At 53.1% G+C, this 27,588-nt stretch overlaps 1 protein-coding gene and 1 long non-coding RNA gene across 3 annotated transcripts in view; one reads left to right on the top strand and one right to left on the bottom strand.

Annotated features, from left to right (window-relative positions):
- The first annotated feature begins 10,632 nt into the window (after positions 1 to 10,632).
- Positions 10,633 to 27,588, top strand: part of RFX1 (regulatory factor X1) — a 30,367-nt gene continuing 13,411 nt past the window's right edge. Inside the window, exons 1-6 of one of the 2 annotated variants that reach the window (XM_059160198.1) lie at positions 10,633 to 10,864; positions 17,613 to 17,963; positions 25,046 to 25,155; positions 25,364 to 25,447; positions 26,162 to 26,269; positions 27,072 to 27,188. In XM_059160198.1, coding sequence (XP_059016181.1) covers positions 17,660 to 17,963; positions 25,046 to 25,155; positions 25,364 to 25,447; positions 26,162 to 26,269; positions 27,072 to 27,188 — 723 coding nt within the window. In that variant the 5' untranslated portion in view covers positions 10,633 to 10,864; positions 17,613 to 17,659. The remainder of the gene's footprint in view (positions 10,865 to 17,612; positions 17,964 to 25,045; positions 25,156 to 25,363; positions 25,448 to 26,161; positions 26,270 to 27,071; positions 27,189 to 27,588) is intronic. The other variant, XM_059160199.1, reaches the window with a different exon arrangement.
- Positions 20,438 to 23,350, bottom strand: LOC131823627 (uncharacterized). Its single transcript, XR_009350621.1, has 2 exons — positions 22,829 to 23,350; positions 20,438 to 21,601 (listed from the first exon to the last, which is right to left on the bottom strand). It is a non-coding gene; the product is annotated as an uncharacterized LOC131823627 (long non-coding RNA).

The raw sequence follows: 27,588 nt of genomic DNA, 5'->3' as shown, positions 1-27,588 counted from the left end.
ACTTGACAGAGAGAGCACAAGCCAAGAGAGAAGCAGGCTTCCCACTGAGGAGGCACCCCTATGTGGGGCTCAATGATTATGACCTGAACTGAAGGCAATCGCTTAACCAACTGAGCCATCCAGGTCCCCCTAAAAGGAATAACGTTCTGATAATGTTGTTTTTTAAATAAGATCTTAAAAGATTTTATTTTAGTATTTGACAGACAGAGATCAGAAGTAGGCAGAGAGGCAGGCAGAGGGAGAGGAGGAAGCAGGCTCCCCGCTGAGCAGAGAGCCCGATGCGGGGCTCGATCCCAGGACCCCGAGATCATGACCTGAGCTGAAGGCAGAGGTTTTAACCCACTGAGCCACCCCGATGCCCCCTGATAATGTTGTAATGTGGATGAACCCTGAAAACAGTACATCTAGAGAAAGAAGCCAGAGCCAGAAGGTCCCATATTACATGATTCCGTTGATCTAAAATGACCCAAAACAGGCACATCCATAGAGACAGAAAGCCCACTGGTGGTTGCCAGTGGAGCTTGGGAGGAGAACAGAATGGGGAGTAATCACCACTGGGTATAACTTGGGGGGCGAAGATGTTTTGGACAGAGGTAGTGTGGGTACAACATCGTGAATATACTCTACGTGACCGAATTGTTCGCTTTAACACAGTTAATTTTTTTTTTTAAGATTTTATTTATTTATTTGACAGAGAGAGATCACAAACAGGCAGAGAGGCAGGCAGAGAGAGAGGAGGAAGCAGGCTCCCTGCTGAGCAGAGAGCCTGATGCGGGGCTTGATCCCAGGTCCCTGGGATCATGACCTGAGCCGAAGGCAGCGGCTTAACCCACTGAGCCACCCAGGCGCCCCAACACAGTTAATTTTATGTTATCAATTTCAGCCCAACTTAAACAAACAACAGTAGGGGCTCTGGGGAAGGGCTGCGCTGGGCTGTAACTCCATCTCTGCCTCTTTCCTGCTGGGTGACCACAGGCAAGTCACTTAACCTCTCTCTCCCTTGGTTTTCTCAATGAATCAATGAGACCATCTTAAAACCCTCTGTGGCAGGCAGTAAGTGCTGTTTAAATGTCATTTCTACCTGACACGTACCCTTTGGATTCGAAGTTTATTCCGCTGTCCTTTTCTTTATGACAAACTCCTGGCCTCGTCTGCCCTTTGTGGTGTCTTGGGCCAAGGCGATGCGCCAGAAGGCAGGAGTCATATCTGATCGTACTGCTTTGAAAGGGCTGATGAATAATAGACTCCCCTCCACCTCCTCTTCTCCTGGAGACCCTCCAGAGATGTACCCTCCTGCCCTTTTCTCCATATCCCCAGTGCCTAGCTCACAGGCTGGGAAAGGTCACGCCAGGACGTAATGGCGGCTTGTCTGATTGTGACGGACTGGCTCAGAATGGGAAGGTTGTTTTGTGCCTCACACAGAGTCCGAGTTTTGAGCCCAATAGAGCTGCATTCAAATTCCAGCTCCCAGGGGGCCTGGGTGGCTCAGTGGGTTAAGCCTCTTGCCTTTGTCTTGGGTCATGGTCTCAGGGTCCTGGGATCGAATCCCGCATCGGGCTCTCTGCTCAACAGGAAGCCTGCTTCCTCCTCTCTTTGCCTGCCTCTCTGCCTACTTGTGATCTCTCTCTGTCAAATAAATAAATAAAATCTTAAAAAGAAATTCCAGGGGCACCTAGGTGGCTCAATGGGTTAAAGCCTCTGCTTTTGGCTCAGGTCATGATCCCAGGGTCCTGGGTTCAAGCCACGCATCGGGCTCTCTGCTCAGCAGGGAGCCTGTTTCCCCTCCTCTCTCTCTGCCTGCCTCTCTGCCTACTTGTGATCTCTGTCAAATAAATAAATAAATAAAATCTTTTAAAAAAAATTCCAGTTCCCCTGTGACCTTGAGCCAGGCATGACACCTCTCTGAGTTCATTGGGAAGATGGAGTTAATAAGCATATGTCCTTCATGGGCCTGTTCGGGGACTTCAGTGACATTTTGCAAAGCGCTCAGCTCCACGCATAGCACACACTGAAATGCAGTGGATTGCATGTGACCGGCAGAAAGATAGCTCTGTCTGCTCACCCTCGGGAACTTGAAACATGATATTATTTGGGAAAAGGGTCTTTGCATATGTAATTAAGGACTTAGAGATGAGATCCTCCTGGATTATCTGGTTGGACCCTAAATCCAAGGACAGGTGCTGAAGACAAACAGAAGAGACAAGGCCATGGGAAGACAGAGGCAGAGATTGGAATGATGTACATGAAGAAGCCAAGTCATGTCTGGAGCCACCAGAGGCTGGAAGAGACATGGAAGGATCTTGCCCTAGAGATGGAGGGAGCATGGCCTTGCTAACAGCTTGATTTCAGACTTCCAGGCTCTAGAACTGTAAGAGAATAAATTTCTGTTTTTGTAAGCCACCCAATACAGTGGCAAACTGTAACAGCAGCTGTAGGAAACTAATACATAAGAATCAGAGGGTGCCTGGGTGGCTCAGTCGGTGGAACATCTGCCTTTGGCTCAAGTTATGATGTTGGGGTCCTGGGATTGAGCCCTGCACTGGGCTCCCTGCCCAGTGGGGAGTCTGTTTCTCACTCTCGCTCTGTACTCAGGCTCATGCTCTCTCTCTCATGCTCTCGCTATCCCAAATAAATGGATAAAATCTTAAAAAAAAAAAAAAAGAGAAGAAGAAGAATAATCTGGAAATGTTATATAATGTTATATGCTCCCAGTATTATTATTATTATTTTCATCATCATTGTTTTCAGTCAGCATAAAAATGCACCCAACTTTTACTAATCCCAAACAAAGCCACTCTCTCCAAAGTTCTTAACTAATCCTATTTCTGAATGGTCAGTACATTCTGGTGCATCAAGAAACAAAAAGTGTGGGGCTCCTGGGTGGCTTAGTCATTAATCATCTGCCTTAGGCTCAGGTCATGATCCCAGAGTCCTGGGATCAAGCCCAGCACTAGGCTCCCTGCTTGACGGGAAGCCTGCTTCTCCCTCTCCCAGTTCCTCTGCTCGTGTTCCTACTCTCGCTGTATCTCTCTCTGTCAGATAAATAAAATCTTTTAAAAAAAAAAAAAAGAAAGAAACAAAAAGTATAAGAATGTTTAGCTGCAATATCTCCTTCCCAATCTCAGACCCTTCCTTTCCCCTCCAGGTAATCCACTGCTCTTGATTTCCTGAGTATCTTTCTTTCCTTCTTCTTCTTAAAAAAAAAAAAAAAAGTTATTTATTTATTTATATTAATAAATTATTATTTTTTAATATATTAATCTGACAGAGAAAAAGAACATAAGCAGGAGGAGAAGCAAAGGGAGAGGGACACACTGACTCCCCACTGAGCAGGGAGCCCCACACAGGACTTGATCCCAGGACCCTGAGATCATGACATGAGCCTAGGTCAGATGCTTAACTAACTGAGCCACCCAGGGGTTCCAGATTTATTTGTTTACTTATTTATTTTTTAAGATTTTATTTATTTATTTGAGAGAGAGAGATCACAAGTAGGCAGAGAGGCAGGCAGAGAAAGAGGGGGAAGTAGGCTCCCCACTGAGCAGGGGCCTGATGCGGGACTTGATCCCAGGACCCCGAGATCATGACCTGAGCCTAAGGCAGAGGCTTATACCACTGAGCCACGCAGGGGTCCCTGATTTATTTATTTTAGAGAGACAGAGACAGAATGCTCATGTGGAGGGAGAGGCAGAAGGAAAAGGAGAGAGAGAATTCTCAAGCAGACTCCTTGTTGAGCTCGAAGCCAGATGTGGGGCTCAGTCCCCAAACCCCGAGATCATTATCTGGGCTGAATTCAAGAGTCAGCTGCTTAACCAACTGGGCTACCCAGGCACCCCCTGAGTATCTTTTCAGAATTTCTATGCACCTGTACAAACAAATATGAATATAAGTTCTTATCCGCCCCCTACACACACACCTGTCTTTACATAAAAGGGAGCATTTAAAATTGTTTATTGTTGTAAAATATGCATAACATAAAATATATCACTTTAACCCATTTTAAGTGTCTCATTCAGTAGCATTAAATACATCACATGTATAGTGTGCAGCCATCACCACCATCCATCTTCAGAGCTCTTCGTCTTCCCAAACTGAAACTCTGTCCCCACTAAATACTAACTCCCCATTTCCCCCACACTTCCGCTCAGCCCCTGATGCCCGCCATCTACCCTTTGTCTCTGGGTTTGCCTATTCTATTTCCCTTGTGTAAGTAGACTCATACGGTATTTGTCCTTTAGAGTCTGTCTTCTTGCAGTTAGGACAATGTTTTCGAGTTCATCCACGTGCAATTTCAATCCAAGGTAGCTTGCTTCACACACTCTGCTACACCTTGCTTCCCCCACCCCCTGGCCACTTAATAAATGCAGGAGATCTCCTCTTATCAAAATTCTCTTCAGGGGCACCTGGATGGCTCAGTCAGTTCAGCATCCAACCCTTGATTTTGGCTCAGGTCATGAGCTTAGGGTTGTACCTAAGTCGGTACTCAGTACCTTTTGGCTCAGTACCTGAGCTTAGGGTTGTACCTGGTTGTACCCTGTATCCGGGTCCACGCTGGTCCTACTTAAGATTCTCTCTCTTCCTCTCCCTCTGCTCCTCCCCGACTTCTAAAAAAATAAATAAATAAAACTCTCTCTGTACACTTTGTTATTTTTCTACAGCTACATAGTATTCTGCTGTGTGGATGCCCCCTCGTTAATTTCACTCCCAGAGATGGACATTTTCCCATCCATTTGTTTTTAAGCTAACACTGCAGTGAAAAACTTTGTAGACACATCAGTGCACACATATGCGAGTGTATCAGTGGAAAAATTCCCCAGTGTGAGATTTCGGGCTTGAAGAATATATGTATTTGTGCTTTTAAAAAATCTCATTTATTTTTTATTTTTACTTATTAAAAAAATTTTATCTATCTATTTGAGGGAGACAAAGAGAGAAAATGTGGGAGTGGGGGGGTCAGAGGGAGAAGCAGACTCCCCATTGAGCATGGAGCCAGACACGGAGCTTGATCTGGAACCCCAGGACCACAGCCTGAGCCAAAGGCAGATGCTTAACCAACTGAGCCACTCAGGAGCACTGTGCTTTTTTTTTTTTTTTTTTTTTTTAAAGATTTATTTATTTATTTGAGAGAGTGAGAGCAAGGGGAGGGGTAGAGGCAGAGAGAGAATCTCAACCAGACCCCTTGCTGACCTTGGAGCCCAAAGTGGGGCTCGACCTCATGACCCTGAGAGCATGACCTGAGCTGAAATCAAGAGTCCAAGGCTTTACTGACTGAGCCATTCAGTCGCCCCTGTGCATTTGTATTTCTTATAGACATTTCAAATTTTCCCTTTGGGGGATAGATTAATTCACACTCCCTCTGGCAACTAATGAGACTTTTGTTTCTCTATAGCCTCCTTGACAGAATGTATCAACCTTTGGATTTTTGCCAGTATAAAAGATGGAAAATGGTATGTCAGAACAGAGAATATTTACATTTCTCTTCCACAAGTGGCGTGAAACATATTCCATATGTTCCAGAACTATTATAATGTTCTCTTTCCTCTCTGGCCACCTTCTTTATCCATTATTTTTTGGGTTGTTGATCTTTTTCTTCTTGATTTCGAGGGGTTATATATGAAGGAGATTTACTGTCTGGTTGTAAGATGCATTGTAAATATTTTTCCCAATATGCCCTTTCTCCAAACTTTTATATTAATTAACACTAACATTTTTTAAGGATTTGATGGGTGCCTGGTTTTGTGCTAGGTGTTTTAAACACACTATTTCATTTCAACCTTATGACAGCATTTTTCATCTCTAAATACCATAGCATGCCCTTCTGGAAGATAAGGACATTTACACAAAGACAAATGTACAATCATTATTCACTATCGTCTTACACCACACACATATTCAAGTTTTCCTGGGTCTCTGAAACATCTTTTCGGGATTGATTTAGAGCATCCCAGGTCAATAGAACTTTCTACAATCATGGGAGTGTTCTATATCTGTGCTTTCCAACATGGTAGCCACAGGGTACATGTGGTTATTGGGTGCTTGAAATGAGTTCGGGAGGAATAAGGAACTAAATTGTTCATTGCGTTTTTACTTTAGTTACTTTTAGTTTTAATAACCACATGGAAAATCATAGGTCAATATCCCTGATGAATACAGGTGCAAAGATCCTCACCAAAATATTAGTGAACCAAACTCAACAATACATTTAAAGGATCACACACCATGAATAAGAGGGATTTATTCCAGGGAAGCTAGAATGGCTCAGTATCTGCAAATCATGTGATACACCACATTAACAAAATGATAAAAGTCATATGATCATCTCTATAGATGCAGAAAAGCATTTGACAAAATTCAATATATTTTCATGATGAAAACTCTCAACAGACTGGGCATAGAGGGAAAATAGCTCAACATGATAAAGGCCATCTTTGACAAGCCCACAGCAGACATCATACTCACTGGTGAAACACTGGAAGCTTGTCTTCTAACATAGGAACAAGAGAAGGGTACCTGTTGCCACTACTTTTATTCAACACAGTACTGGAAATGTTAGCCAGAGCAATTTGGCAAGAGAGGGAGGGTGCTCCTGGCATCTCATGGTGGCCAGGATACTGCCCAGAATCCTATGATGCAGAGGACAGTCCCTCGCCACAAAGAGCAGTTTAGCTCTGGAAAATCCCCACTCCTTTTTTCCGGGACTGACTTATTGAAGAGACCCCCCCCCCCCCTGCTCTGGATTTATCTGTTGCTTCCTGGTGTTTTCTTTTGCTTTTTGTTTTTTTTTGTTGTTGGTTTTGTCTTAAGATTTTATTTATTTTAGAGGAGCAGGGAGGGGCAGAGGGAAAGGGATGAATAATCTCAAACTCCTTGCTGAGCTCAGAGCCAGACAAGGGGCTAGATCCCATGACCCCCAGATCATGACCAGAACCAAAACCAAGAGTCAGATGCCCTATAGACTGAGCCACCCAGGGACCCCTGATGTGGACATTTGTCTCTATTCTTTCCATTTTGTGCAAACTGGATGTTAGGTTGAAAGACTTAATCAGAGTCAGGTTTAACATTTTGGCAAGATGTGTCATAGGGGAAATTGTGAACTTACTTCTGAGGCCACAGGTCCCTTTCCTGTGGTGCAGAGCTTCATTGCAACTAACGCTGGTGACAGTCTGGCTTCCGTGATGAAGTCCACTCTTCTACATCCAGCAAGCCACCCGGTACCCGGTGCGTGTTTTGTTTCCTATCATCCCTTCACCTGACCCTTTATAATGCCCACTGATGATCACTGCCAAAATCAATTATTTCCTCAACTTTTGCAAAATGGAGATTTTTCTTTTTTAAAATTTTTTATTTATTTATTGGGGCACCTGGGTGGCTTAGTGGGTTAAAGCTTCTGCCTTTGGCTCAGGTCATGATCCCAAGGTCCTGAGATTGAGCCCTGCATTGGGCTCTCTGCTTGGCGTGGGGTGGGGGGCTGCTTCCCTTCCTCTCTCTCTCTCTACTTGTGATTTCTGTATGTTGAATAAATAAATAAAATCTTAAAAATATATATATTTTTATGACAAAAATAGCGAGAGGGGGAACACAAGCACGGGAGAGCTGGAGAGAGAGAAGCAGACTCCCCACCAAGCAGGGAGCCCGATGTGGGGCTCACTCCCAGGACCCTGGGATCACGACTCCAGCCAAAGGCAGACGCTTAACCAACTGAGTCACCCAGGTGCTTCAGAAAATGGGGATTTTTCTAATTCTCCCATTCCTCCTAAATTTTTAAGCTGGCATTCTTCTTGGGCTGTTAGTGACCACTACAGCTAACACCGGGGAGGCAAGACCATCCTTAATCCCTTACTTTTAAGTACCAGTGTGTCTGAGGGGCGTTGGTCAAACAGCCACTTCCAATAGTATAATGTGTGTAGTACGTGTTTTTAACTTTCAAATTGGAGCATAATGTACATAAAGTGCACAGATTTTTTTAATGATTTTATTTTTATTTACTTGAGAAAGAGAGTGCGAGCAAGGGGAGGAACAGAGGGAGAGGGACAGGCACACTCCACACTGAGTGCAGAGTCCTACACAGAGCCTGATTTCACGACTCTGAGATCATGACCTGAGCTGAAATCAAAAGTCGGATGCTTAACTCACTGAGCCACCCAGGTGCCCCAAGTACATGGTCTTTGAATGGAGCGCTCAGGGCATCTTTATATACCCATGCAAGTACTATCAGATTAAAAAAAAAAATTAGAACATTTCTAGCCCACACTGTCTTCCCTGCCACAAAGGCTTATGAATATTTGTGATTGAAGAAATAATTTTCAGGCTTGGCTGTGCCCACCTTGGGGCTTAGGGATGCCAGAAAGGTGGGGAAATGGGGGGGGAGATGGAAATAGAGCTTCTAGTCCCCATTCCCCATAGGACTGGCCCTGCGACCTCCACCTGTCGCACAGCAGCTGCAGGGCTGAGTGACTCGCTCTGCCAGCTCGTTTTTATCCTGGACACCTTATGCCTGGAAGTTTCATGAATTCTTGGGGGAACTTGTCAGGGCTGGGGCTCAGCCAGTGTTTCCAGGCAGGTTGGGACTGCTGCTGCATCGCTTCTTCCTTTGAGGTTCATATCCAGGGGCATGAAAGCACATTGGAAAGTCCCAGAAAAGGAGACAGGCTGTCTGGGCTCTGCTGCCTCCAGTCCTGTGATCCCAAGGGAGCACCTTCCCCCTCTGAGATGCTGCTTGTTTACCCAGCTAGTTGGGGGTGGGGGGAATATTCCACTTTGCTGAGTTGTTGGGAGGATATCCGAGAAGTCATCTGGCTACCTGTATTTCTCTGACTTCACCTCTGACCACTTTTCTCTTTGCTCATTCTCCCCCAGCCAGATGTTTGTTCCTTTCCTGCCTGGCTTTTGCCTCTGCAGTTCCCTCCAGCTGGGTTTTATGGGGCTTGCTTCTCACTACCCACGCTCAGTTTGCTTGACCCCTCCTCTGGGGACACAGGCTACAGCACGGACTCTCACTCCTCCCCACATCCTCTTATGGTGCTCTTACAGCCGGCAGAAACGTATCTCATGTATTAATTTCACTAATGATTGTGTCTCCCCTGGTAGAATGCAAGGTCTAAGGATCTGTCTGCTTTCTTTACTTTTACAGCCCGGGCCTTGCACACAGGAAATGTGAAATTGGTTGAACCACGAAACAAGCTCGGAGATAGAGACACTTTGTCTCGTTGTCACACAGCCGAAGTCGAATTAGATCCATGGGCTCTGAGTCTTGGCTTTTATTTTCCCCACCGCTTCTGGTGGAGACGAGGGCGCAAAATTTGAAGAGCGGGGTACCAAAACCCTCACTTATCAAGATAATATTTTGGAAAATCAAAATTAAAGCCAAAAAATTCAATGATTAAAATACGTTTTTGTTTTTAAAAAAGTAAAAGACAAGATCCGATCCTGCACTTGCATGACTCACCTTACCTTAATGTCAGTCCTGGCGGATCTTACCTTTATTTGAAATTTCGGTATTTTGCTCTTCATGGATTTTTTTCCCGTTAATTTTGATACTTAAAAAATACTGGGAAAAAATAGTGGATTAGAATGTCATTTATCTTGAGTTTTGGCGCCCGAGGCGCGCTCACCCTAATCTTAACCCGCTTCTGTCTCTTCTCGCCGGCGGAAACGGAGGCGAGGAGTACGGTGTTGGGGAGCGCAATGGGGTGTGGAGCCCTGAAGGGCAACCGGAGGTCCCCCCGGAGGGGCTGGGTGCCGACCTTTGCTTATCGCCCTCGATGGAAGCCTCTAATTAAATCCACCGCCTGCGGGAGACCTTTCCCAGGGTCCTCCGCACCGCCTGCGGGGCCGAGATAGCCGCGGCTGTCCCGGCAGCTGTGACCTTTCCCGGCTGGAGAGGGCGGGGAAGCGCGAGCAGGCGCGGAGGCCGGGTCTAGACAGAGGTGGCCGCGGGTGGGGCGGCGGGGCAAGTTTGCTCAGGGGACGGGATCTGGGACCGAACCCCACCTTGGTTCCCCACGACCATCCCACCGCCAGAGGGCAATGAGGGTAGGGTAAGAGCGCCCCGTGACGTCATCGAACCCCTAGCCCGGCCCCCGCAGCTGACGTCACAGAAGAACAGGACACGTCACCATATTCCTCCCGCGACGTAAGCGCGCGATGCCAGGAACTGACCCGCCGGGGAAGCGAGCAGTCTGAAGGAAGAGCGCTTTCCTTTCTCGCCTTTTACAGTTGGTAAGGCGTTTAAAGTACGCAGAACGGACTACCATTCCCAGTTGGCCTTGCGTAGCGCGTATGCGCACGGTTCCCAGCCAGGGAGCGCGGCAAACCTTTGGAATAGACTGACGTCCCCTTAGGGGAAACATAAGGCAGGTTTTACAGCCGCAAACCAATCCCTACCTTACAGACCCCACCCCTTTATTCTTAGGCCGCGGCTTCCTTGCAGGAGTGACGGGTTCTCCTGCCTTTGAGGGCTCAGTTTCCTTTGATGGACATGCACACCGATGAATCAGAGCTCTGAGAAGTCGAGAGTGTGTTGAAAAGCGTGACTTGGGACCAATAGTTTAGGAGCAGGACCTAGCCCCGTCCAATCACTTCTCTCGGCGCCGCCAATCACCCGGGACTCCGCCCCCGCCAGTGACGTGTGTAGGGTGGGTAGCAACAGTTGCCCCGGTGAGGGAAACGGAGGCGCCATAGCCACGGTAGTCGTGGCGACCAAGCAACCCGGCAACGCGAGTCAACAACAACAACCGCCCGGCCGACCCCCACCCCCACCCCCCCCACCCGGCCCAGGGACCCCGGCACGTTCCGTCCCCCTCCCAACATCGCCTCCGAGACCTTTGGAAAGCCCTTCTGCGGACAGAAGTAGGAAGAAGCCGAGGTAACCGGGGCGGCCCCAGGGTGGCGGGCCGGGCCAGGGACGGCGGCGGGGCCCAGGCGGCGGGTGTCGCTGTAATCATAGTCCGGGGGGAAGGGGCGGTCGGTCAAAATGGCGGCGGCGACTGTCGGGGCCGTGGGGGAGGGGGCCGGGGCCCGGCTGGGGCGACACCACCCGCCCCTGGGGTCCGGGGCCCAGCCCCCGCAAGGGGCGGGCGCTAGCAGGCCGGCGGCAAGTGGAGGTCGGCGGGACGGGGCGGGGGGCTTTTATATGTTGGGAGGTGCGAAGAGGCGGGCCTGGGGAGGCTGGGCCAATGGGAGCGAGGGAGGGGCGAGGCGGGGCCGAGGTGAGTGGGCGGGACCAGGTCGTAGGTGTGGGCGGGGCCGACGGGTTCTGGGGGCTTGGGGGGAACCGGGTGGGGCAGCTGCCGCCTGGGCCTTACAGCGTGCCCAAGGGATGGGAGGCCACCTGGGCCGCGTCGCTTTAGAATCCCCCCTCCCCTTGCCCAGTCATTCCCAGTACACAGTGTGTGCCACATCTCAGGCCTCAGTTTTCCATCCTGTGAAGTGGGGAGAATCGTTGCTGTCGTCCCTTTTCTGCATTTCAGGGACTCCTGACTCCTTTCAGAAATTTCTTTAGGGCTCATCTTTGAACTTTTACCCCATGTGCTGTTTTTGAATGTGGTTTGATAGAACTGTTAGCTAATCTTAATTTCAAACACCGCTGTCCGCTCATAAATCTGCCTTCTCTCTGAGAGAAGGCAAAAGGGAACAAAGTTTCGTGGAGAAGCTATGGGCTAGGAATATGGCTTTCGCCGAGAGGATTTAGTCTGCAGAAATCGGAGCCCATGGCAGGGAGGAGTGATCTCGGGTGACTGAGACAGCACAGAAACTTGAATGCTGTGGGCTGTGCTCTTAGGTCTGGTGTCCCTGAGCAGAGGATTTGTTTTCTGGAGCTGGATTGATTTCTAACCATTCTACCTATCAAGGTCTCCCCTTCTGGGGATGGTTAGCAAATGGCGCCGAGGAAGTTTCTTAGATTTCTTAAACTGCTTCTCTTGGCCAGACACATGTTTTTGTGTCAGTCGAGTTGGTGTCAACCGGGTCACATGTCACTGAGGAGGTACCGGCCTCCAGAGCCATGTGGGCAGGCGCAGGACATCAAGATCAGAGGGAAAGGGAAGTGTTCCATGTTTGTTACAGGAGAATCTGAGCGACTGCTTTGCCGGGCAACAGGATCTGCCAGCTTGAGGAAGAGTTTATTTTTTTCAAACAGCCAGCTGGGCCAAGTCCACTTTGCTTATTCTCTGTCTTGCTTTGGAGCTTGGCATCAGCAGAGCAGAGTGGTGGTGTGCAAATTTCAGCCTTTTTCTTTTAAAATCATTAAACTTCAAGGAGAAGAATTATTTCAGGCTCTCCTAAAGCTTTCCCTCAAGAATTTGAGATCAGGTTGCGTGGGGGAGTGTCTCACTTCTCCAGAGACTTTTTCTAGACCAGGTCCTCTTTGAGAGGAGACAGGACCCCTTGGAAGCTTAGGAAGGGTGGAGATTAATTTTCAGTACCAATATGGAAATGCCAGGTCTGCCTGAAAGGTCATCATCACCTGTTGGAAAGGCAGACTTTGAGCAGAAGGTGATACTACCGATCACCTAGTCTTGTTAACTGCCTCTCCCCTGCCGTAACTTTTGTATTTGAAGGGCCCAAGCCCAAAGGGGTCTTTCCACGAGGGTAGAGAGCACTGGTTTGGTTTGCTTTTGGAAACAATCAACTGCTTTCTAGCTGTGTGCCTGTGGATGCATTACTTTACTTCTCTGGACCTCAGTTTCCCCCTGTCTAAGCTAGGGGCAGTGATCATTGGTAATCATTTTGAGCTCATATCACTGTTATGGATCCCGTAAGAGAATACACGTTGAGCATCAGATACCTAGTAATTGCTCAGATGCTCTTAGCTGCCACTGTTGTTCTCAGGATTGGCCCTTCTTGCTCAGCTCTCTGAATTACACCGCTCACATTTATTTTTATCATTTTGAATTGGGTGAGAGCCTAGTGGCTTAAAAGGTTGACTCACTTGCTCAGCTGTGTGGGCTGATGACAGAGATGACAGAGATCCCAGGAAGCTGGATACCAGGACTCCAGTTTCTAGTGAGAAAATGTCATTCCCCCTGATCCTGAATAGCCTTTCTGCCGCTTTAGGAGAGTAGCCAAAAAGAAAAATTCTCCTGGGCCTGGGCCCAGACTCAGCCCCAAGGCTTCCAAGAGGCAGCTGGGTGAGCCAGGGGTGTGGGTGTCGTGGGAATGGAGCTGAAGTCCTTGCCTTTCCCTCTCCATGTACGTCTCAATAGCTCAGGGATGGGCCAGACAGACTTCCCCAGGGACGTGGTCTGCAGATAGCCACCAGACAGTGCTCTTCTTGGGCTGGGTGCCCCATTCTGGGCCATTGGGCACCAGCCACCCCTGCTGCTGAAGCCTGCTGCCGGCAGAGGCAGGAGGCAGGAACTGGTTCACAAGGGCTCATCAATTGGTAAACTCAAACTGGCCTTTGACACTTACTAGCAGGGTGCTCCTGGCATGGGGACACGTATTTGACAGTAAAAGTTGAGCTCCAACTGTGTGCCCATCAGTGTTCTAGGAGCTGGAGGTACAGTAATGGGCAAGGCAGGCAGGGTCTCTGCTATTGAGGAGCTTGTATTTCTGGTCATGGAGGAAAGGGGAACTATGAATATGAAAATAAACAAACAAGGAAATACAGGGCCCGGAAGAAAACAAAATAGGAGTGTGTGCTTCAGAGTACTTGGGGTTGGGGGAGGAGAGTACACCTGAGACCCAAGAAGGTGACATATAAGCTGAGATCTGAATGATAAGCAGCCAGCAGCAGAGAATGGGGGTAGAGGTGAGGAGAGCATGTCAGTCAGGTGGAAGAGTCTGGTACAAAGGTCCTGAGGCAGAGGAGGCCTGGAGCATTCTAGGAGCAAGAGCCAGTTTGACTAGAACATTCAAGGTGAGATAGGAAGGACCTCAAGGCCCCATAACGCTTGGGAAGGGCTCTGGATTTTATTTCGTCTCTGTGATAAGAGCTGTGGAGCCTTCTGAATAGATGGGCGACAAGATAGGATTTGTGCTTTCAAAGGATCTTATTTTTTTTTAAAAAAGGTATTTGAGAGAGAGCAAGAGAGCAAAGTGCAAGCAGAGGGCAGGGGTAGAGGGAGAAGCAGAATCCCTGCTGAGCAGGGAGCCCAGTGCAGGACCTGATCCCAGGACCCTGGGTTCATGACCCAAACCAAAGGCAGATGCTAAACCGACTGAGCCACCCAGGTGCCCTCAAAGGATCTTAAGGACTATAGAGGCCAGAGTGGAGCGTGGAGCCAGTAAGGAGGATGTTGGAGGGGTCCAGGTAAGAGATGGAGACTGGTCAGAGTAGCAGGGTATTGATGAAGGTGGAGAGAAGTGTCCAGCCTTAGGATCTATTTTGAAGGAATCATTGAGAAGTCCTGAAAACTAACTGGATATAGAAGATGAAGGAAACCTATATCCTTGTATTTATTTTCCCTATTCCACTGCAAGTTCCTCAAGAGAGCCATTCTGCAGATGAGGAAAGGGAGTTTTCTTTCCATTTCCTTGGGAGGGCCTTGTGCAAGACATAAACCATTCAGTTATAGAATCTGGAATCCAAACCAGAGGTCAGCAAACTGTGGCTGCCACCTGGTTTTGTGTGGCCTGTGAATTAAGAATAATTTTTTTTATACTTTTAAATGATTGAGGAAGGAATTAAAAGAGAAAATTTTGTGGCCCAAATAAAATATCAGGACATGTGATACTATGTGAAATTCATATCTCATTGTCTATAAATAAAATTTTATTAGCACATAACCATGTTCGTCTGTTTACATATTATCTATGGCTGCTTTCCCACTGCAGTGGCAGAGTTGAGTAGTTACAACAGAGGCTAGGCTGTCTGCCCACAAAGGCAAAAGTTTGGGCTGTGGCCCTTTACAGAAGTTTGCTGGCCCTGATCTGAAGTAATTGATTCAAACATTCTCCAAAAACAGCTGTTGGCTTTGAAGTTAGATGCAGCCATTGGTGCTTTTCTTGGCAGTTTCATTGCCAAGGACAAATTTGTTGAGGGACTTCCTTGTTTCGTATTCCCTGTATTGGAAAGAAAGGGATCTCATACTGTTTAATATTTGTGACTTATTTCTCTCTAGAGAGCACCCTGCAGATCTCTGCTTAACCTAGTCATCCACAAATGGAAAGGAAAGTGCTCCCTGGTCGAATAATTGTGGGACACTTGGTATCCTGAATTGCCCTCCTAGAGATTGACAATGACAGTGCTGAGAGGGCCTCCCGTAGAGAAGTGGGTTTAACTGTTTCATTAATCTCCCCTTCACCTTTTCAAGCTTGGCCTTTCAGTCTTTGATGTCACCTCCTTCCCCTGCCCCTGAGTGGAAGGGATGGGGCATGCGGGCTTTGTAGCTCAAGGAGGAGCAAACACCTGCAAGTGTGGAGCTTTGAAAGCCCTTTCCTTGTGGGCGGTACCAAGGGAGCACACTCTGCTAGGGCCCAGAAAGCCCAGGCCAGGGTTTTCCAGAGAGTTCCCTCAAGGTCAGCAAGCTTGGAATCCTCCTGAGGGAGAGGCAGCTCAAACAGCAGACTCTGGGGCCATCCCAGACTCCTTGGGCAGAAGCACCCAGGACTCTGCATTTAACTAGCTATTCAGGTGATGCTGATGAACACCAGAGTTGGATTTCCCTTTGGGCACCTCCTTCCTAGAGCCCGAGGAGTGTGTGTTTCCTTCCCCTCGCTTCTCCATCTCCACCTGGCATGGGCATTTGTTCAGTTCAAGGATAAGAATGGCTTCCACGTCTCAGCCCTTACTGGGCACTGGGCTTGTATCATTGGATCCTTTTGACAGCCCTCTGAGTTGGTATCCTCATTATCCCCAGTACAAATGGGGAAACTGAGGCCCAGAGGAAGGTCAGTAACATGTTTGTGAATGAAGAGGCAGGTCAGGGTTCATGTCGAGGTGGGTCTGACACCAGGCAGACAGACCTGATCAGCTCCTGGCCTGGACCAGAGTTTGGACCCAGTGGTGTGACGAGCCCCCAGGAGGTAGCTAGCCCCTCTGATGCTGGCAGAAAGGAGTTTGGGAGGGCAGGATCTGGGGGAAAGTGACTTTTTCTTTTGGGTGGCAGGTGTTGAATCTCTGTGGTGATCACAGAGGTGATGCTATCTACTGAGTGTAAGAAATAAAACGAGCCCCGTGCTTGGCTCCAAGTAGGGCTGGAGGCTAAGGACACACATCTGGAGATCAGAAAGACCTGGATTCAAATCGTCTTTTACCAGTTGCTGGGCACCCTTCACACGGTGTTGCTTTCCCCACCCCCTTCCTCTTGCAAATCCTACTCTTAGCCACCCGTGGCTGGAGGGCCGCCCCCTGGCGCATGATGGCACAGAGGTGCTCCAGGGTTAGTGCAGAAAGACCTCTGGCTCAGTGGCCCTGGGGGCTTGGAGTGCCTGCGAGTGTCACTGACAACCGAACGCAGGCAGGACTATTCAACTTAAATACTTCCCTGGGCCAGGCAGGGGCCACGAAAGTACGCGGACTGGAGCTTCTCCTCATTACCACTCCAGTGTTGGTTCCACCATCCTCAAATGCTCAGGGGTTGGGGATGGCACCGGTTAGTGTGGGCAGCAAGGAAGCCATGTGCCCTTCTTCGGATGAGGCAGGGCTGGGGTGAGAGAGAGGGTGGCGCTTAGCACAGGCATGGGGGGCCGTGAGCTAGAAGGGACAGAGCTAGGCAAGAGGGATGGGTTGCCTAGACCAGGACCCAGGAGAGGGAATACAAGCCCTCAGCAGCCCAAAAAGCTACCTCTGCCTGGTTGGGCCAGTCCCATTCCGAGGTCAGCAGTGACTGGTGAGCCTGCCCGGTGGCTAGGGCCTGCTCTCAGCCCAGCGCCCCTGGACTCAGAAGGGCACTCTTCCTGGGATGAGCTCATATCTGGTATTGTAGCCCATTTTGGTTTATTCAAGGGCCTGAAAGTCCCTGTGGCCACAAGCTGCTCTAAGGGCTTTTCGGACTCAAACACCTTTCCCTTTCTGGCGCCCCACTGGAAATGATACTCAGCCAAGAATCCAAGCCCAAACAACAGGCATGTAGGGAACTGGGACAGGCCAGTCCGTAGGCAGCTTTCCCCAAGACTTTACCTTCCAGCAGTTAGCCAACTGCTGCCGTGCTCAGAATGCCCAGGATTCCGCCTCCGCCTGCTGTGTGGTCTGGGTCAAGTTCCTCAACCTCTCTGAGCCTCAGCTCCTCATCTGGCCGAGCAGACCCAAACCCAGACAAGGTTGTTGCAAAGTTTAAAATGAAACAATGTAGAGGAAGCACTCCGCACACACACAGGCTAAATGAGCCCTTGGGAGAGAGGGGCCATGTGTCTCCCACCGTCCCAAACCTTCCTTTTTAGCACAGGGGTTCTCCGGGCACCAGGGCCTGGGGAGGAAGAAGGCAGAAGTCCTGGACTGGGGTGAGTGGAAGAGGCAGAGATCAGTCTCAGTCCGTAACCAGTTCCCCTCAGTGATGGGCTGGCTGGATCTGGCCACCAGCCGCCAGATTTAATTAAGTTAGTGACGAACCTAAACGTGTCTCTAGGGAGCCAGGAACTGTCCCTGGTTTCCTCTGCTTGTCGATTAATTCTTGTTTTTCCTTTTTGTTTTGTTTTTTTTCTGTTTCCCTCCTCCTCTTCTTCTTCCCAAGGAAGAAAAAAAAAAGCCTTATTTATTATCATTTTCCCCACTGTTGGCATGGCAACACCAGCGTACGTTACCGAGCTTCAAGCAGCCCCGCAGCCAGCCCCGCCACCGCAGGCCCCGCCCCAGCCCCCGCCGCCACCAGCGGCGCCCCAGCCCCCCCAGCCGCCTGCCACCGCCGCCACCCCCCAGCCCCAGTATGTCACTGAGCTGCAGAGCCCCCAGCCCCAGGCGCAGCCACCAGGCAGCCAGAAGCAGTACGTGACAGAGCTGCCGGCCACCCCCACGCCCTCGCAGCCGGCCGGTGCCCCCACCCCGTCCCCGGCGTCCCAGCAGTACATCGTGGTCACCGTCTCTGGTAAGTGGACACGCGCTCGGAGCCAGCGTGCTCTGTGAATAACTCAGAGAGGAGTTTGGGGAGCCAGGTATCCTGGGTGTGGGGGGCACAGTGATGCCCTCCTGCTGTCAGTGTGCCTGTCACCAGCACGGCAGCTTTCAGATCCGCTGGCTTTCCCCTGGGAGACTTGGGAGGGTGTTTCTGGGGAAGGAGTTGTTAGGCCAAGCAGCGAGGCTTCTGTCCACCTAAACTCCTTCCCACTGGGGCAGCTCTTAGGGCTGTTTCTGTCTCTGTCCCCAAGTAAACTGCCACTTGAGGGAAGGACTGGGTGGGAGACTTAAAGTTCGCAAGCATCTCTCGGAGATGGAAGGTGAGGGCGCAGCGGCTGCACTCCTGGCCTGGGTCGTTCCTTACCACACCCTCGGCCGCTCTGCCTGTTTCCTCCTCCGTAAAGCGCTGGTAACAGCTTCGTGAGCTCGGGATACGTGCGAGGTGTTCACGGAGGCATTTCATGGAGGCCAGCTGGGAGGCCTCCCCCGAGATGCAACCTTTTCGGTTCTGGTGGGACCCAGGGGCCGAGGGAGGCCCATTGGTTGGGCAATTTCGTGATCATATGGCCAAGGACCCATTTCTCATGGTGGCTCCCCTTACAGCCATGGAGAAAGTGATCCAGAAGCTCAGGTTGTGGCACCCTGATTCCTGCCTGGGCCATCTTCCCCATTCCCCAGTTCTTCCAGGATGGAGATGGGCCGAGCTGGGCTGAGCAGAAGGAACTGGGAGCAGAGGGTCAGGGCAGGCAGTCATTCCCCTGAGAAGGTGGAGCTCAGACCAGGACTGGGCATCATCTGTGGCTTCCAGTGTGTTTAGCGGAGCGGGGAGAATGTGGTGAACCACACACTCCACCCCGGCCTGACTTTTCCAGAGTGGAAAAGGAATGGATGGAAATCATAAAGGTATCTTGGGAGGCTGTGGGAAGGGGCAGGTCAAGACTGGGTTTAGGAAGATAGGGCAATGTAGAGTGACACATCACAGCTGACATGGCCCCATGGGACCAGAGCAGGTGTAGCCAGGTCCCTGAGCAGCATCCTTTAGGCTCCTGGCAGTGTGGAGGTCCCCAGAGAGGGATGAGGGTGGTGACTCTTTACCACAGGGACTGGTCTGGAGGGATGTTACCTGAGAGCCATGTGAGAGCACCAGCCATGGACGTGGCCAGGGTCCCCAGGCCACAAATCTCTGGCCTGTTCCCGGCACCGCCCAGTTATTCTGCTAGGTTTTCTCACCAGCATGCTCCCCCGACCCCAACAAGAAACCCACCCCCACCTCCATCGTCTTGTCTGATTCTGTGCTCCTTACCCCTGACCCCACTGCCTACCTCCCTGGGAACAGGTGCCACCACGTATCAAGAAGGACCCCATCTCACCTGAGCCAGCCTCTCACCTCCCAGGGTCATCTGGAGCCACCAGCTCTGCGAATCCGAGGCCAACCCCTCCAAGGCTTTATCGCTTGGTCCCTCTCTTGCCAATCTTTCCCGCCAACCTGCTGAGATGAGACACCTTCCGATTTAATCGGAAACCCCAGTTCCTGTACCCTTTCAGCTGCTGCCCACGTCTTCACTTCCTTTTAAGTCGGAATTCCTTGGAGGATTCACCCTCCCTTCCTTAACTCGTGCTCTCTCCTCTGCTGCCTCTGCCTTTCCCCTCCTGCACCCCAGTCACTCCGGTCGCCCACAGCCCCCACCTTGCCCATCTGCTGCTCATTCTTGGTACTCCTCTTCCTCGGTCCCCCGGAAGTACCTGACATACTTGTCCCCTTCCTCCCGGAACCGCCCCCTGCCTCTACCTACTTTCCCGCCTCCTTTCTCCATCCCCTTTGCTGCTTCCTCCTCTTCGCCCTTCATGGGGGCCTAGTCCAGCGTCTCAGCTTCCACTGCCACCTTGGTGCTAACAACATGCCCACGTCACGGCCTGTGCCCTGGGCTATGGCCCTGAACCCCAGCCACCTGTGACGCATCCACTCAGGATGGAACGGGCCCCTCAAGCCAGCACTGCCGAGTAGAACCTTGGATTTTTCCCCTCATCCAATCACACCCTCCCTCTTCTGAGACTTTTTCATCCTAACAAACAGCAGCCCTGGGCCTGGGTCAGCATGGACTCCTGCCCGGCCCATCTCAGAGCCAGACCTCTCGTCCCCGCTTCTGCTCCCAGAAACTACCACCTCTGCCACCTCCAGGGCCCCCAGCCCAGTTCAGCCTCCGCCCTCGCCGGTCACTGTCCACCCCTGCAGTGACCAGGAGGGAGCCCATCAAAGCCCAGTTCGATGCAGATGATTCTGAGGCAGATGGCCCTGGAGTCACTCACTGCCTGAGAAACCGTGACTTTGACGTTCTCCTCTGAGGACGGCTGGCCCCTGTGGCCCCTTCCACTAGGGAAGGGCTTTAAAAGCTCCACACTGCCTGGATCCCCTGCTGACAATTGCCTAGCCTCCCAACTTTGGTCTTTTTTTTTTTTTTTTAAAGATTTTATTTATTTATTTGACAGAGAGATATCACAAGCAGATGGAGAGGCAGACAGAGAGAGAGAGAGAGAGAGAGAGAGAAGCAGGCTCCCTGCTGAGCAGAGAGCCCGATATGGGACTCGATCCCAGGACCCTGAGATCATGACCCGAGCCGAAGGCAGCGGCTTAACCCACTGAGCCACCCAGGCGGCGCCCCCAACTTTGGTCTTGAAGGCCTGTCAGCCCACCAAGCCTCAGCCGGCCCCATCCGTTCCCTCCCACACCTGCTCCAGCCCTCCTGGCCTTCCTGCAGCGGCAAAAGCCCACAAGGCTCAGTCTGGCCTCCAGGTCTTTGCATTTGCAGTGCCCTCTGCCTGGAGCACTCCGTCCCCAAGCCCCTGGTGGCTCGGCCCTTGTGTTCTGGTGTCTTTGGCTCAGATGCTGCCTCCCTGACGCCCACACCCCCCACCTCCACTGCTCATGCCCTGTGTCCTCACTTTGCTTTGTTTTTCTTCTTAACACTCATGTCACCTAAAGTGCTGACGATGGTGAGGATGTCCATCTCTTGTCCCTGAGGGCGGGGCTCTGTCCGCCGTGTCCCTGTGCCCATGAACAGCCACTAGAATTCTGGCCCGACCCACCGCAGCCCTCACAGTCTGCTAGCCCCCGGCAGCTGAGAGCAGGTGGGAGGCCTCGCCTGTCACTGCTGGAGGACTTTGGTCAGCCTACAGGGCATCCCGTTGGCTCTAGACCTCCTAGGTGCTGGCTTTGGCTGCTTTGGGGCTCCAGGGTCCTCAGGGCAAGGGTCCGGAGAGGGCACATGGCTCGAGGCCCCAGAGCACCCCGACTCCCGGCACATTCGTCTCTCCTCCTCAGCCTCTCCAGTTCCTGCTGCATGCCCCCGGGGGTCTCTGGTGCTTAGAGGTCAAGGCCTTTGTTCCCGCTCTCCGGATCCCCCATCGCACCACAAGGCCGGTCTGTGCTGCTGGGCTGCAGTGAATGGGCTGCTGGTGCAAGTCTCAGGATTCCTTCTTTGGTCTCATGGTACCTTGACGGCCTTTCATAGGGGAAGTGCTGACGATGGTGCTGCCCTGTTGCTCCCTGTTCCAGTGGCAGTGAGGCTGTCCTCAGAAGGGTGACTGGGTGATGCTTCCTTGATACCTTTTCTGAGGAAGAGGAGGTTGGCTGCACCTTGTCATTCCATTGGCCCCCTTTACCCTTCCCCCACCCCCTTGCAGTGATTTCCCAGCATTCCTCTGTGACCCTCTCCTGGGCTAGTGTCCCTTTTCAGCTAAGGGTAGCCTTTGGGCCACTTGAGCCTGTCCCAGGCGTGGCGGGGTGGGGGTGGGGGGTAACTGACACCAGCAAAGGCTGCAGCAAGGTGCCTGGGGCTCCGCAGGAGCCAGAGCAATCGGATCTGACCAGGGATCCGGGGAGGGGAGGGAGGGGACAGGGAGGGGACAGGCGGGGCCCCGGACCCACCTTGGAGCCCAGGCTGGAAGCCAGCTGGCAGCTGGCACCACAGGCAGCTCATCCAGCCCGGTCCTCGTGGGCTCTGCCCTAAGGTGTCTTTGGAGCTGATGGGAAGGGAGCTCCAGTTTCCCTGCTCGGGAACAGCCCTCTAGATCTGTAAGGCCCTGTCCTCGCAGGTTGCCACACTTGCACCCGAAACTCAGGGCAGAAGGAGGACACTGTGGGTCCTGACAGCCACCCCCAGGAAGGTGAAAGCAAACCTGCCCGCGACAGACAGCGCTGGGCTGAAGGGACATCTGCGGCTAGCCTTTCTTCCCTGCTTCTCTCACACTCGGAGTCTTGGGAATCCAGCAAGATTTGTGTCCGTGAGAGAGATGGAGGGCTGTTTCTCAGCATCTCCCAGCACAGTTGGGGAGATGGTCAGGACAGACAAGGGACCCAGGAGCCACCGGCCCTTTCAGAGGCCCTGACTGAAGTCCTCTCCAGGAGCAAAGGATCAGGAGGGAGGGAGCCAGACGCCCCCCACCTCCGCCATCCGAGAGGCGTGGGGCCCCAGCTCGTCATCAAGCCTCTCGGGCTTCCTTCAGTCTTCCCCCTCAGAGCTCGCGGCACTGGAGACATGAACAGGTCTCAGTGGGGAAGTGCAGGGCGCAGGGAGGAAGAGATGCTCATCAGATTGAGGGACAGGAAATCAGCTGCCACTTCCTGACTACAGACTTGAGACTGTGGGGGCCCTCCCTGGTCTCATGCACATGCCCAGAATGGAGAAGGCGGACAGACAGATGCAGAGGCTTGCAGACTTAATACGCCAACCCCCAACACACACACACACACACGCAAAACGAGGGCAGGACATGGGCAAGCAGGGACTCACACACACAGGAAGCCTTTCATCCGGACAGTAGACTCTAGAATCTCACCTGCTTATCCTCAGGGTACAGCCCGGCATGCCTGGCAGATGTGAGGGTCCCAGCCTTGAGAGCCTGCCTAGACTGTTTCCTGGGGCTTCCCCATCCCAGGCAGATCCCTGATATCAGCAGCTCCCCAGGCCTCCCAAATGCTAAGGGTCCCACTGACTGAAGGATCAGCCTCGGCATTTTCTTCCGAGCCTCCAGGCCCGGGTAGCTGGGGCCAGACCCCCACTCACTGTCCACCCTGAACTAGGCAAAAACCCATCCGAGGCCGCCTCAGTTGGGTGCCATTCCTTGGGTTGGGCCTGGCTCCCCGTGTCCCACAGACACAGACACCCAGGTGTATCACGGCCCCACACGTGACTTAGGGCTTTCTCGGGTTTCTCCCCAGGGGCCCCTCTCAGTGAGGGCTCCCTCCCTCACTGCTCAGAGAAGCCTAACTAGATGCAGGGGAAGAGTGTAGCCAAATGGAGGAGATGGTGTCTCCTGGAATTGGCTACAGAGGCAGCTGGCCAGGCAGGCCTGAGGTGGTTCCAGTGCCCGTCCCACGTGTGGCCAATGGGAGGCTTCCCCCAGCACCACCTCCCACATCTGGCCGCCACTCGCCCTACACCCAGTACATAACACATTCATGAGCCCTGCCCTGGACTTGGTCCCTGAGGTTCTTGCATCTACCTGGGACTGCACTTCTGCCCTGGCCAGGCCCCCTCTCCCTGTGTCCCTACATAGCTGAGGCCCAGCTTCTCACTTTGGAGGCTAGGGATGCTCTGGTCCTTAAATAGTGTTCCCATAGACCCTCACCTTACGGGTCACCACTGCCCTCGGGGTGTCAGCCCAAGCATGACCTGAGGCTCTAGATTTCCATGCACAATGTGAGGTTTATGTGGGCACAGATAACGGGCCAGCCTCCTGGCATGTCAGTTCCCAGCTGGGTGAACTTTTATTATCCCATAATGGGGGTAATAAAAGTTCTTTCTGTCTCCAGCTACCCAGGAAGACCCTAGCACAGCACCTGGGCCACTGGAAACACTCTAGTTACTCCTATTACTCCTTCCCCACCCCCTCCTGTCCTGCCAGGGGACCCCCTCCCCCCACCACGAGGTAGCACTGGGTAGCACTGGGACCTTGGCTGCTGGTAGCAGACCGGAGGAAGGGCAGGCACATATGCGCCCCACAGCCCCAGCCTGTCCTCTGGAACTGCTGGGAGCAAGCGAGGCCTCATGGAGGGGGCAGGGTGGATGGTGTCCTGGCTGGGGATTGGGTGGGGGGGTCTTCCATCCAGCATCTCTCAAGGACACTTGCCCTCTGAGCCTCTCCCCTTTTCAGCTCCCTTCTTAATCACTCAGTGAGATGTGCATGAAACTTGACCTATGCCCACCCGATAGCATCTCCAGGTACCAGCCTCCCTCCTGACTTCATAGCAAGGCCCAGCCCAGGGACGGCCATGCTTGGGCCACGCCTGCGGGGAGGAGGGTGTTTATTCCAAGAGGGCAGCTGGAGAGCTCTGCATCTACGGGGTGGGGGATTAGCTCCCCAAGGTTGCGGGTATAAAGCCGCCCGCGCACCCTGCTGTTCCCAAAGAGGTGGGTGAGGAGTGAGGAGTGTGGGGCAGGTTCCCCTGGAGAGACGGGGGCAGGAGCGGGGTAGGGGCACCATGTTCTACGATTGCCTCTTCTCGGCTGCCTGTCAGCGTGAGTACCTGCCTGTCCCCCTCCAAGCCCCCTCCTGCCCCCGTCCCACTGAGGACAGGGAGGCTGGGGCCATGGAGAGGGAGGGCATGCTTGGCCACCGGCTGGCAAGGCCTTCTAGGGTCACTCTTCGGACCATCTTCTATTCTTGGGAAGCCAGGAGTCATCTCGAGGAAGGTGGCCCCAGCCCCTTGGTCCTTCTAGGGCTGCTGAGACTCCAGGTTAGGAGGCCAGTCCCTGACCGCCCACGGATCCTATCTATTGGGAAAAGGGATCCAGGCCTCTGGGCCCCTGCTGCACCTTGGCTCCTCAGCCACCACTTCTAGTCTGGTTTTGGGACGAGGTGGGGTGGGTGGAGCTGCTTCTGCCTGGCAAGGACCAAAGGTCCTTCGGGCTCACCCCCATGGGCAGTGTTAGGGCTGGCCAGGAGGCAGGCAGGATTGCTGGAGAGGCCCGGCCATTCTCGTGGGTTCAGGCTCAGGTTCCGGGTGGGGGTAGGGGCGACAGGCAGAGCTGACCCAGTGACCCGTCCTTGCAGAAGGCGCTATGCGGGCCAGTGAGACTGTATCAGAGGCCAGCCCAGGCTCCACAGCCAGCCAGACCGGAGTCCCCACTCAGGTGGTTCAGCAGGTGCAGGGCACCCAGCAGGTAGGACAAACTCCTCCCCCCGGGGCTGGTCAGGAGTGTCCGTGAGGGGGCGGTGGTGACTTTGGTCACGGGTGGTTGGCTTCGCTGCCCCCTGTCTGCTCCCATGTTCTTATCAAGATGCCCACTTCAGCCCCCGCTTCCACCCACCTGGGCCAGGCCTTCCCGGGGAAGCTAGCGTGGCTCAGGTCCTTACTCCTTGTCCTCACAGCGTCTGCTGGTCCAGACGAGCGTGCAGGCCAAGCCGGGCCATGTGTCACCCCTCCAGCTCACCAACATCCCAGTGCCCCAGCAGGTAAGGCTGCCACACCCAGCCCTGGCCTCAGAGTGCTCCCCCTGCCCCACCCCCCCCACCCCTGCCCTGGGTGCACCACCAACCCCCTGTGGCCTGCGCAGATCTGCCCGCAGCAGCATCAAGGACAAAAGCTCTATCCGGGCGCCTCCCCACCTGCTGCCTCTGGCAAGTGAGACCATGGCAGTCAGGGGCTATCGGGGAAGGACGATCTGCACGCCTTCTCTTAATAGACAGAACTGAGGAGTAGCAGTGAGGAAGGCGACTTTCAGGTCCAGCCCCAGTGTCTCAAAGCAGAGAACCCAATGCCAGTTAGGAGCCAAGAGCCCATAGCCAGCACAGGGACTGTGAGTGCATGGTGGTGGTCTGTCCCCCAGAAGGCAGTGGGCAGGGTGGCAGGGCTCAGCACAGAACGGGACAAAGTCCCATCAGGCTTCAAGGGTGAGAGCCATCCCGCGTGGCCTGTGAAGCGGGGCTCCCTGAATACAGACCCTGACTCTGCCACTTACTGGTCCAGGACTTCTGGCAAGCACTCTTCCCAACCTGAGCCTCTGTGAAGTGAGGTTACTGTTAGGGCCGCACTGGGACTTGGGGGGCAGTTCTGTGAGCTAAGAGGTGTGCAGCACTGGGGCGTCGCCTGGGATGGTGCCCTGTGCTTGGGAAAACCAAGACGGGCTGTTGGGAGTGAACTGTGGTCCTTTTCCCTCCTGGTTCTAGGCTCTCCCCACGCAGCGTCTGGTGGTGCAGAGCACAGCCACAGGCGGCAAGGGTGGCCAGGTTTCCCTGACGGTGCACGGCCCCCAGCAGGTGCACTCACCGCCTGAGGTAGGTAGTGGCCCCACCAGCTGTGCCTGTACCTCCCCAGGTTGGCCATGTACCCCCAGCATACACCTGGAGGGGTCCCTGTCCCCCAAGCCCACTTGTTCCTCCAAAGTCCAGCCCCACTCAGGACGGGTAGAGGCCCCTCAGACTACCAGGGTGGGCTCTGGGGACCCCCTCCCCAAACACCAGTGAGGATGTCAGAGGCCGGTAGGCCACAGACAGCTGGGAGCATGGGTGGCAGCATCGGGAGCTTGGGGTCAGGGCCCCAAGCTCAGCCATTTCTCCTGGGGGATGCTGGCCGGGGCGCTGGAGCCTTCTGAGCCCAGTGTTTTCTGTGTGAAACAGCTGATGATACACAGTGCCACAGTATGGCCCAGAGCCAACAGGGACCTGTAGTCAGTCTGCCTGGGGTCAGTGCCTGGTGCCACCACTCAGCTGTGTGGCCTTGGGACATCCCTTCCCACACGTGCTTTAGCACGTCATCTGTTAAGTGGGGATTCCCTCACCTGAGGGCTGCAGTGTGTCTGATTGTGGCAGCAATGGGTGGCCTCTGAGCTGAGGCCATCTTCGCTGGGGAGGATGGGTCTACCAGTACCTCTGGGCCGGACCCCCAGCTTTGCCTGGGAGTGATCGGGGCAGGAACTTGGCATTTGGATTCATGGAATTTGACCACTTTCCAGTAGAGGAGGTTGAGATCTCTGTGGCTTGCCACCCGCCCCCAACAGCTCTTGGGAGAGCCCTCCTGAAAAGGGTTTTGTCAGGGCCTGGGTGCCCAGACGACGCCCCGTGTCTCCTTCCCTTGCAGCGGTCACCAGTGCAGGCCAACAGCTCCTCCAGCAAGACAGCCGCGGCCCCCACGGGCACAGTGCCGCAGCAGCTGCCGGTCCACGGCGTTCAGCAGAGTGTCCCCGTCACCCAAGAGGTGCCAGGCCAAGGCGGGCAGTGGCTGGGGCAAAGGGCCCTGGCCAGGCAGCCTCTGCAGCCTCCTTAACTGTCTGTGGGAGCTGTGGTGGGGAAAGTTGGTGGGAGCCAAGCAGATGGGGGGACAGCCTCAGCAGCGCCCTCCCCTGCAACCCGGGCCATTGGCAAGCGCCACTATCTCACTCCAGACTCAGCATCCTCATCTAAATAATGGGTTCTGCCCTGGGAACCTGGGGGCAGGGCGGTTGGGGCTGCTGGGAGGTGAAATCTGGTCCTCATTTGGGGGGCGGCACCTAACAGGGCTCTCAGCAGGCGCTGGAAACAATGAGAAAAGATGCAGCCTCTTTGGGCTCAGTTGCCTAGAGGAAGCCCCAAGGCCAAGTCCTGGCTTACCCCCCCCC

Source organism: Mustela lutreola, chromosome 2 (genome assembly GCF_030435805.1).
Source record: "Mustela lutreola isolate mMusLut2 chromosome 2, mMusLut2.pri, whole genome shotgun sequence".
NCBI lineage: Eukaryota > Metazoa > Chordata > Mammalia > Carnivora > Mustelidae > Mustela > Mustela lutreola.
This window is presented reverse-complemented; position numbering and strand designations above follow the sequence as displayed.